The 11,658-nt window shown below is 30.3% G+C and overlaps 1 protein-coding gene across 11 annotated transcripts in view; it reads left to right on the plus strand.

The window, feature by feature from the left end:
* Positions 1 to 11,658, plus strand: part of LOC127735289 (heparan sulfate glucosamine 3-O-sulfotransferase 5-like) — a 94,844-nt gene that overhangs the window by 65,165 nt on the left and 18,021 nt on the right. For 9 of the 11 annotated variants that reach the window (XM_052245461.1, XM_052245435.1, XM_052245472.1 and 6 more), the window contains one exon: positions 282 to 5,182. The exons of the other annotated variants lie outside the window; for them this stretch is intronic. In XM_052245461.1, coding sequence (XP_052101421.1) covers positions 406 to 1,377 — 972 coding nt within the window. In that variant the 5' untranslated portion in view covers positions 282 to 405 and the 3' untranslated portion in view covers positions 1,378 to 5,182. Of the gene's footprint in view, positions 1 to 281; positions 5,183 to 11,658 lie in introns of those variants that run through there. 11 annotated transcript variants of the gene reach the window in all.

The following is an 11,658-nucleotide window of genomic DNA, read 5'->3' on the forward strand; positions in this document are numbered from 1 at the left end:
TTGACTTAATGCAATGAGTCCATTAGAGAAACGAGAGAGAAACTGTACTTGAAGATTTGAAACACCGTACTTAGATATAAAACTGTACTTAAAGATATGAACAGTAGTTAGATATGTAGATGTGGATGTTTATTTAACGATTATCATATACATCAAGTTGTATCACTTATTATATATATGTTGCATATTAAACATGATTATCATATACATCAAGTTGTATCACTTACTATATATATGTTGCATATGAAACATGTAAAACATAATTTTCTCATGTTTTCCAGATGTAGTAAAGAGAAGTGGAATGAAAGCGACATGTTTTACAAAGAATGTCAAACTTCAAGTGGACTTTTCACAACAGAGGAGGAAGATATGTGATATTATGATTACTGTGCAGCAGACGGCAGTATGAGACAGCAGTGGAAACATGCTCTTATTGTTGTCTGTATTATCTTTATTATACTCAATATATCTATTTACTCCAACACAATAGCATGGAGTGATTTAAATATGAACAACATTATTTATGAAGATTCTATCAAATTCAGAAAACTTCTAGAACAGGATCAATTTTCAGAAAAGTTTCATCCAGTTGGAACAAAAAGACGATTTCCACAATGTATTATTTTTGGAGTTCGGAAGTGTGGAACTAGAGCTTTGTTGGAATTTATAGGACTACACCCTCAGGTTCAGAATGCAGAGCATGAAATGCATTTCTTTGATGAAGATGAAAAATACAACTTAGGGTTAGAATGGTATAGAAAACAAATGCCTTACTCTTACCCTGAACAAATTACTGTAGAGAAAAGTCCAAGATATTTTATAACAGAGAAAGTTCCAGAAAGGATATCCATAATGAATAGTACTATAAAATTAATAGTAGTTCTACGTAACCCCACAACCAGAGTGCTTTCTGATTATACTCAAGTGTATTACAATAAATTGGCTAAAGGTGTCACCTTCCAGAAAATTGAAGAATTAGTGATAGATCCTTACACGGGAGAAATTAATACAGATTATAAAGCCGTTCGTATTAGTATATATCATCATCATTTTGAACGGTGGCTACGAGTGTTTAAACGAGAGCAAATTTTAATTGTGGACGGGGACAATCTCGTTCTTGATCCAGTATCGGAAATAAAACATGTAGAATCATTTTTAGGATTAGAACATCGTATTACACAAGACAATTTTTATTTCAACAAAACACGAGGATTTTTCTGTAAAAAGCAGGGCAGCATGGAAAAGTGTCTTGGTGCAACCAAGGGAAGACCACATCCTGGAACTCACCCAAGTGTTATTAGAAAATTAAACAAGTTCTTTAAGCCACACAATGAAAAATTATTTAAAATGATTAATAGAACATTTAAATGGAGTTGAATTTTGATAACTGGTAAAAAATATGCTTCACTTTAAAAAAAAAGAAAGAAGAATGTGTTCAATATTTTTGCAAAAATAATAGTGTTCATGACAAGGAGCTGAAATTGGTAAAAATAGCCTGAATTGGCATGAATTATTCTAAAGAAAATTCTTAATAGACTTTCTAAAGAAACACAGCTCCCAAAAGATTGAAAAATTTTGTTGGTATAGATGTTAAAATCCATGACAAACTGTTACCATATTCAATATTGCTGGTTTTCTGACACAATTTATAATCACTAAGTCTTTTGTATGAATGACTATTACTGACTATCATAATTGTAACAGATGTGCAATATTCATATCATATCATGCTAGTTTTTCATTAAACATGAGAAAAATCAGTATTCTGTGTGCATGGTGTGAGCATTATAACAGCACAAATCATTGTAAAGTGTTGATGGCAAACACAAAATCATTGTAAAGTGTAGATCTCAACAGGATATTATAACTTTTTGATTAAGTTTTATATGTATTTAAGATTACCTCAGTGTTTTTTATGTATACACTGCCAGCCATTATTTGTTATTTTATATTTTATTAAGCTATTCACGGTTTATTTCACATCAGTCAAAATCTTTTAAGATTGTATTCACTGACCTAGGCTTGCAAAATATTTTACAAGAGCTGCATTATTGGTTTACAGTTTTGAAAAACTAAGCTTATAATACTTAAAATTTTTGAAAAAATTAAACATCAATTTTCCTTTAAACTTAAAGAACTATCAGTTCAGTTTTTTCATTGTCCCATTTGATTATGCTATAAACAGGTACTTTTATAGGGCCTTATTCTGAGTTTTTATGACATTATACCATTGATAACAGATGATTCTATTCTGCTTTTTAGGGGATTTTTTCCTATTGGAATTCAGATTTTATAATACAATTTTGTTATCTTACACAGTAACTGGTTTCCTAGCAGCCTTTTCTGCTTTTATATTTGATGAACAAAATCATCTGTTTTTGTTATAATCTTTTTTTTTAAAGTGCCAAATTCTTGGATATTTATATATGCTCTACGATCTTCAAATGTTATTGTAATTTTGACAATGTGAAATGCCTGTTCGAAATATTCCTGAATTTTCATATTTAATATTTAAAAAGATGTGTTAAATACACAAAAATGTGCCCTGTATATATTAATTGTAGGTTTTGTTTGTGTATTGTAGCAAAATTAGTGAATCACAGAACAGCTGTTGTTTTCCTAGGTTATAAGGAATAGGCTAAATGTAAGAAAATAATCCATTATAACAAAGGGAAACTAATACATAGGAATAAAAAGAAAAGTCCCATCAAAAGATAAAAAAAAAAAAAAACCAACCAGGATAAAACCAGAAAATTTATGTAGAGTATATTTATTACACAAGTGTGTTCATAACATGCATATCTCCAAATTGTCCCAAGTCTAGACAACAAGTTTGGAAACACTTATTCTTGTTTTAAATTCAATAGGTCCTCAAAAAATATATAAAGAAGAAGGAAAAAGAAAAAAGGTGCCCACAGCTCAACAAATCATAGTTTTGGAAGAAGTTTTTTTCTGTCAATTAGTCCAGATATGATAGGATCATGGAAGTATAATATTTCATTTTACTTCCATGATATGATTAAGGAATACAGGAAGCATGTAAATTAATTAAAGGACCCTACTTGTCATATCTGTGAAAGTCTATTCTGTTATGTAACCATATAGATATCCTGCAGTGAAAGCACATGAAATCTTAAGGTTTTTTTCCTGTTGATTAACTTCATTTCAAAAGGTAATTTTTTTATATTTTTCTCTAAGTTATGAATTGCATGGAAGCATATAATTATACAAATCAAATATCCATATAGATTTTTATTGCAAATATAGACTGTGTTAAATGCATCTTTGTCAGTACAAAGATTGCCTCTCTGACAGGTAGAATAAACTTACCCAAAAAATAATTCCCTCTCGGGGAGAATAAACTTACCCAGAAAATAATAATTCCTAGTTTAAACCAAGCTATATGTATTTTGAGTCTATTGACTTTTGGGTCAAAAGGTCATACTTTTCTCACCTAGAATGTCAAGGGCAATAAATTAGATGTGAATTTGAGTGATGTAACTGTTAAGTTACAGCCTTGAATTATAAGTCTCCCTGAACTCTACATAACAAATTACATAGAAATAGGTGACAGTTGTGATTTATTGTTGTCCTCTGTACTTAAAGTACACTATACATTATAGTATAGATATAAACACCTTGGTCTTAAAACTTTCACATAATTGTATCTTAAAATTATGTACAAATTATGATTTAGACATTTTTTTCCAAGACTAGTTCATTTTATGACTTCTGCATTTATTGCAGGTTAAAAATTGTAAAAAGGAAAATTCAACTTGACCTTGATTGTATTGGTTTTATTATGTTGTTTGGTTGTTGTCTCATTGACATTTACCCAACATCTCCTTTTATTTATATAACTTTATACAAACAGAAACTTTTTGTTTCCATTCTATTTATAAATCTAGTCAACAAATTATATAATAGCATAGTATAAAACTAATAGCTCCCATTTTACAAATTTTTTATAATTACTGTCTTTAGGAAGAGATAATATTTTCCATATTCATTTGAAAACAAGCTGTTTTTGTTTGATGTATTATTTTTGTAATAAATGAGAATTTTTTGCAGATTTCTAGTGTATAAATTTGTAACATTTGTTTTGTTATTTATAAATGTCCAGACTTTGAAATTAAGAACTGTGAAAACAAATTGACGATAGTCTAATTTGCCAATTCCGTAATTGACCCTGCAATTAGATATCCTTTTTTTTGAGTTGCTGCCCTTACGACGGACATACATTTTCATAGTCAATGAAGAGCTAGCAGAAATACCAAATTTTTTTGTGTGAATTCTTAAAAGTCTTTCAAATCTTTTCATTCATTTTATCTTTTGTTAAGCTAAAAACTTTTGATATCAATTTTCAACTTATCATTCTTTGCATAGACAACGGCCAATTTTGTCCAGTATAGAAACAGTCTGCATAAGACAAAGGGAAACAACCTGTGTTAAAAGTGTTTAATAACAGAGTCAAACAAGTTATTTGCAAAAAAACACTATTGTTAATATCAAATTTAAATGAGCTTATTATGTTTTTTTCAGGGCATTTTCTTATGTCTGATGTAGACCATATTTTTATTTTGTCATTGATAGTTGTCATGAAATGTCTACAATTCGTAAACTATGTTTTGTGAACTGGTCCTTGTATGGCAAGCTGGACCCCTGTTAAAGTGTTGAAAGAGAGCATAAGGGGAAACAAATTTTTTTCAAGTAAATATGACAATAATGCATAAAAAATCTGTTTTTAGTCAGATTTTTCTAAAGCATTATAAAAAGAAGATTTTTTTACAGGACTAAGACAATTAAAACAGTCTTAGTTTGCAAGACTGTGTGTATGTTTTAAAAGATGCAGTGATTGTGTCAGCTCTACAGTTAGCTATAAAAGGAACCAGTCAAAAACACAGGAAGTAGTATCAAACTGGGTCAAATTGAGTAATATGAAAACCTTATGTTTCATTAACAAGATGTGCAATTAAGCAGTAACTATACACTGCTGTATTGTAAGTCTCTACACCTTTATATTCAGTGCTTTACAGTGTATGTCATTGAGCTGATATAGTAGGTGAACAGACTTATAATATATATGTAGTTTTGTAATAGAATTATGAGTGGTGAGAACCTGAATATGTATTGTCAGTATTGTTGTAGATACTGGACTCAGAATAAATATATATATCTATAACCATGTCTTATATTTTGTTTATGCCCAAGTCTTTATTGATATTGAAAATAAGAATAATTTCCTGGAGGCAATTTTTTCATTGATTTTGCTGCAATGATGATTTTGATTTAATATATTTTTCTGAAATAGTGTTGTTTTATGTGGCAATCATTTATTATTTTTAATTTTGTTCACAAAATACATGAAAACTGATCCTTAATGCATATTATCTGCTATCATCAATTTGATAAAATACATGGTCAGTATTGTTTTATGATAATTGATTTTAACTAAATCAAAATTTGATAGTTCAGTTTAAGTTCCTTAAACACTTTATGATATAAAAACACTCCATTGAAATAAACATTACTGAATTTACTCCAGGGAATAATATGCCAAAAGAATACTGCATCAGAACTACATGATTTCTTATGTAAATACAAAATAAAAAAATAGCAAGAAAAGCACTTCTTCAAAATAAACTCTGATATCAACCTTACCTTGTGTTATGTCTGAGTTGTATGCAAAATCTTTCAAAAGTCTTAGTCTGGAAACATATTTATTGTTTATTGACCTAAAAATAAACCCCATTGTAAACATTTTAACAAGTCAAGAATTAAAAAAAAACTAGTATGTAAAGAAATCCTCTTTAAAAATGAGCTCTAATTTATAAAAAACAGCAACATCAAATCCAACTTCTACTAGCAACATCAAGAAATCACAAAAAATGTGTTTGAACATTTTTAAAACCAAGAGGCTACAAAACAAACAAGATTGTGAGGATGTTTGGGCACCAATCATAACACATGTAGCACCATAAACATAAGATATTCTACAATAAAATTGAGAATGGAAACAGGGAATGTGTCAAAGAGACAACAACCTGACCAAAGAGCAGAAAACAGCCCAAGGCCACCAATGAGTCTTAAACACAGTGAGAAAATCCAGCTCCAGAGGCGTGCTTCAACTTGCCCCTAAACCATAATGTATACTAGTTCAGTGAAAGTGGACGTCACACTGAACTCCTAAACATATAAATGAACCAAAATTTAAGAAAAACATACAAGACTAACAAAGGCCAGAGGTACCTGACTGGGGACAGGCGCAAAAATGTGGCATTTAAACATGTATATAAATGAACAAAATTAAAAAAAACATACAATACTAATAAAGTAGTACATTGTACCATTAGAAATTTTGACATTATACAAACGCATAAAGTAGTACCAGTAGACATCAGACATTGTCTTGTTGTACAAGCTTTAATGAAGTACCATTAGACAACAGACATTGAACAAACTGTAATGTTGTTCACTCTTAATGTAGTACCATTAGACAACAGACATTGACATTGTAAAATCTTTAATGAAGTACCATTAAACATCAGACATTGTACAAACTTTAATGTAGTACCATTAGACTTCAGACATTGTACAAACTCTTTAATGAAGTAACATAAGACATCAGACATTGTACAAACTTTAACGTTACCATTAGACAACAGGCATTGACATTGTACAAGCTTTAATGAAGTACCATTAAACATAAGACATTGTACAAACTTTAATGCAGTACCATTAGACTTCAGACATTGTACAAACTCTTTAATGAAGTACCATAAGACATCAGACATTGTACAAACTTTAACGTTACCATTAGACAACAGGCATTGACATTGTACAAGCTTTAATGAAGTACCATCAAACATCAGACATTGTACAAACTTTTTAATGGGACCATTAGACATCATACATTGTACAAACTCTTTAATGGGACCATTAGACATCAGACAGTGTACAAACTCTAATGTAGTAACATTAGACAACAGACATTGTACAAACTCTAAAGTAGTATCATTAGACATCAGACATTGTACAAACTTTAATGTAGTACCATTAGACTTCAGACATTGTACAAACTCTTTAATGAAGTTCCTTAAGACATCAGACATTGTACAAACTTTAACGTTACCATTAGACAACAGGCATTGACATTGTACAAGCTTTAATGAAGTACCATTAAACATCAGACATTGTACAAACTTTAATGCAGTACCATTATACATCATACATTGTACAAACTCTTTAATGGGACCATTAGACATCAGACAGTGTACAAACTCTAATGTAGTAACATTAGACAACAGACATTGTACAAACTCTAAAATAGTATCATTAGACATCAGACATTGTACAAACTCTTTAATGGGACAATTAGACAACAGACATTGTACAAACTCTAATGTAGTAACATTAGACAACAGACATTGACATTGTACACCTTTAATAAAGTACCATTAAACATCAGACATTGTACAAACTTTAATGTAGTACCATTAGACATCAGACATTGTACAAACTCTTTAGTAGGATTTATGTATATCTGGCATTGTAAAAATTCTTTATTAGGATTGTCAGACATCAGACATTTTAAAAACTCTTTAGTAGTACAGTTAGACATCGTACAAACTCTTTAGTAGTACAGTTAGATGTCAGGCATTGTACAAACTCTTTAGTAGTACAGTTAGACATCAGTCATTGTACAAACTCTTTAGTAGTACAGTTAGACATCAGTCATTGTACAAACTCTTTAGTAGTACAGTTAGACATCAGTCATGGTACAAACTCTTTAGTAGTACAGTTCGACATCAAACATTGTACAAACTCTTTAGTAGTACAGTTAGACATCAAACATTGTACAAACTCTTTAGTAGTACAGTTAGACATCAAGCATTGTAGAAACTCTCTAGTAGTACAGTTAGACATCAAACATTGTACAAACTCTTTAGTAGTACAGTTAGACATCAGTCATTGTACAAACTCTTTAGTAGTACAGTTAGACATCAAACATTGTACAAACTCTTTAGTAGTACAGTTAGACATCAGTCATTGTACAAACTCTTTAGTAGTACAGTTAGACATCAAACATTGTACAAACTCTTTAGTAGTACAGTTAGACATCAGGCATTGTACAAACTCTCTAATGGGATTGTTAGACTATCAGATATTTTACATAGTACTATTCAATGCAGCCTATTAGAAACAGACTCAGCTTGATGGTCTCATACAAAGCAGGGTTAATATCCATATTAGATTATCATGTTCTCTTTCTGAATAAGCATTTAATTTGCCTCTGTACATTAAACAGCCATCCAGCATTATCATTATTACTTACAGTCAATTAAGTCCTGTTCAGAAACTTAACTTGCAGTCAATCCAGGATTGTTAGTTACATCTCTGGACCATCACAGTATTTGTTGCAAGCTACCAGTACTTAAACATTTGTTTATATACTGAACAAATCTGAATTTGCCACAGACTAACTCTTCAACCAGTTCTGAAATAGCTGCCATGTACATGTCTGAAATAAGACCAAAAAGGTGAACATAACTAAATAAATCATTGTTCAGTCTTTTCAGATTGATTAACACTCAAATGACCATTTCAATACAATATCCAATTAACATAAGTCAAAGGAAACAGTACATTTTGTTTGAAAGTTATAGTGTCATTTGACAAATGAGGAAATATAAGGTTCCACCACTGCAACAAGTGTGTTGCAATATTTCTCCACTCGAGACATTTAATTTTCATATTTAAAGCATGAGGCTTGCCGAGCTTTTTTAAATAATTGAAATTTAACTGTTGTGAGTGGAGATATATTGAATACACGAGTTATAATGGTGGAATCTGTTTCTCTAATGATTTTTATCCTTCCATTTCAAAGATTTGCAGAAAGTTGTATTCCTTATATGTGACGTCACCAGGCATTGTCGCCTTTTTTCCTGACGTCACAATAGGAAGTTCAGAGGAAATGAAGAAAGTTAAATGTCATAATTAAATTTCGACTAATCATTTGCTGAGAACAGTTATTTCACTAGTGAGGAGAACAGTTTTTTCACAAACGGTTGGGAAATGTAAAAATAGTGAAAAAAAATAGAGAAACACAATTTCAAATATCTTTTAAATGGAACAAAATATATCCTAAACATCAAATTGAGTCATGTGTAGACTTGCTACCACTTTTATTGTGGGAAAGTGCTTATTTTTTCGATACACATTTTTACAGCCAAATTTATGTCATATTTTAACCATCTGATTGAATTTTTTTTCACACTCAACACACAGACAAAAGGTGACTTTCACCTTTCTGGCAGTAGTTAGAGAATAAAAGAATGATTTGTCATTGTCAATTGGATGTTTATCTGATGTTACTTTATGAAAAATATGTGATGAATTAGGGAAAAAGAGCTATTTTTCATGCATAATGTAGCCTTATTGACACAAAGCAAACCTTTGAAGTTTCAGATTTTCTGTTTGTAAGTCAAATTCTGAACAGCTTTGTGGATAAACTCTTTATCAATATCCTTTTCTATTTTCAAATCTATTTATTCTAAGTTTCCTTTTTGTGGACCAATTACCTCAAATCAAAAGACCCTAGCAATCTGAAAATTTTGTTGATATTTTTTAGGGTTACAAAGGAGTAGTATGGGACAGTGTTAGGGGAGATCTCTACAAAGAAAAGTGTTGGTTTAAAACAGGACTAGTTTCAAAAGTGCAAAATTAGTTCTGTATCATATACCAAATAATGACATCTTGCAAAAAAAAATACTGTGCAAATAAAAAAAGTATAAGAAGACAAACAAAAAAAATAATCAGAACAACTTTGAAAGATTTCCACAGAAAGGTGGGAATATTTTAATACTTTTCATATGTCTTTCGAAATAATAAAGAAAATTTTTAAATTTGTATGGCAAAATTTTTTTATACATTAGTTCTGAAATTCCTGGTTCAAAATCCTGAAATTGTGTAATTTGTAAATAACATTTGAAAACCCTATAAGGAAAGGATATATTATTATTGGGAAAATGCAATAAACTTTTGATTAACTTTACTGGGTAATGTAATTTAATTGAAAAGAACCATTAAGGACTTAATACATATCCAGGAATCAACCTTGGCTTTTTGTTTTTTTGGTGGGAAAGGTATATGTAAACATTTTAATTAATTGATAAGGACTGTACATACTTTCTTGTTATGTAAACTGTATTGATATTCTAATAAAGGAAATGTTTTCAAACTTTTTTTAACAATATGGAATTCAAAGGAACTTTCATATGAAAAGAAAAAAAATCCTATACATGTATATGTATCAGTAATGAAACAGCCCTGTGCATCCACAAGTAGCCACTATAAGTTCTTATTTTCAAGGTTAGAGGTGAAAAAAGTTGGAAGTAGTAGTCTAAAGATGAAGGTCATCCTTGTAATCACTTAACCATATTTAAAGAGGGTAGTGGAATAAGTTTTACAGATTATTCAACCAGATGGTCAAGTTATATTGTTAAGGGTTTTATTGCCCTTTTCATGAATTGTTTGTTCAGTATTCTACTATTCTGTTCTTGAAAATATATTCCAGCAAACCTGATAATTAACTTCCTGCATTCCAGAAATAGAAAGTAAAAAGGTGCAATGAACTGATGAAACATTGCTTGTTAGATAAAACTTGACAATCAATTCACAAACTTCAATGTATGAATTATTACATTCTTATTCTCTGGAGATTGAGGAGAAATTTTCTTATTTTGTAAGTAAAATGAAAATTGTTAAAGGGATTTGTTAGTTTTGTTTGTTGTATTTTTCCATCTCTTCTTTGTTAGAGGAACATTCTATTTTTGTTCATTATTAAGAGGACAGGGTAGTCCAGTGACTATTTGTCAGTGGAGAGGCTAATTAAATCAGACATGTTTATATTTTAAGATGGCATTTCATCTAGTAAGTGTTCAGTTCCTTCTTTGGTCTGGCCTGTTTTATATATTTCCTCAGTTGTTTAGAGTTTCTGTGTTGACATCATAAAGAAGTAAATAAAATTCTTATAATTTGGGATTGGTCAGAATCCTAGCTAATGATTATTGTTATGTTCTAGTTTTGCTGTGTCCAATATTAAGAAAGTTCTCAAAACCGTGACAAAAGCTGCAAGTAGTCAAATTGCTCAGAACTAATGTAAGTCTTAGTCCTAATTTCTCCCTTGCCCATGTGATCATTGACTTTATTGAAACTTCTGACAAAAACTGTGAAATGATGAGAATGAATGGCGAAGTTTTTAGCCATTGAAGATATTGAGAACAAATCTTTTAAAAGCTGTGTAAGAGAGAAGTGGTTAGAATTGATTGTGGAGAATCGTTAACGGAAGTCCTATAATACTACTGTATGATGACGACGAGATTGTTAGTTTATTCAGACAAGTTGATGTTTTAAAACTTCTGGAGGCCTAATTTAATCGTCGTTGATTTTATCAGGTAGTTTATAGTTAGCAATATTTGTAAAATCTATTCAATTCGGATTGATTTTCCGTTAGAGTTTTTGGTTCACCATTGTTGATTTTTAGCCTTGGAACAAATTAAGAATTTTGACATAAAATTAATAATTTGAAGCAGTGTTTGTACAACCATCAAAGTGGCTCTGTAGTATCTTAGATAAATCAAATACTAGTCTTTCATA

Source organism: Mytilus californianus, unplaced genomic scaffold, assembly GCF_021869535.1.
Source record: "Mytilus californianus isolate M0D057914Y unplaced genomic scaffold, xbMytCali1.0.p SCAF_1, whole genome shotgun sequence".
Taxonomy (NCBI): Eukaryota; Metazoa; Mollusca; class Bivalvia; order Mytilida; family Mytilidae; genus Mytilus; species Mytilus californianus.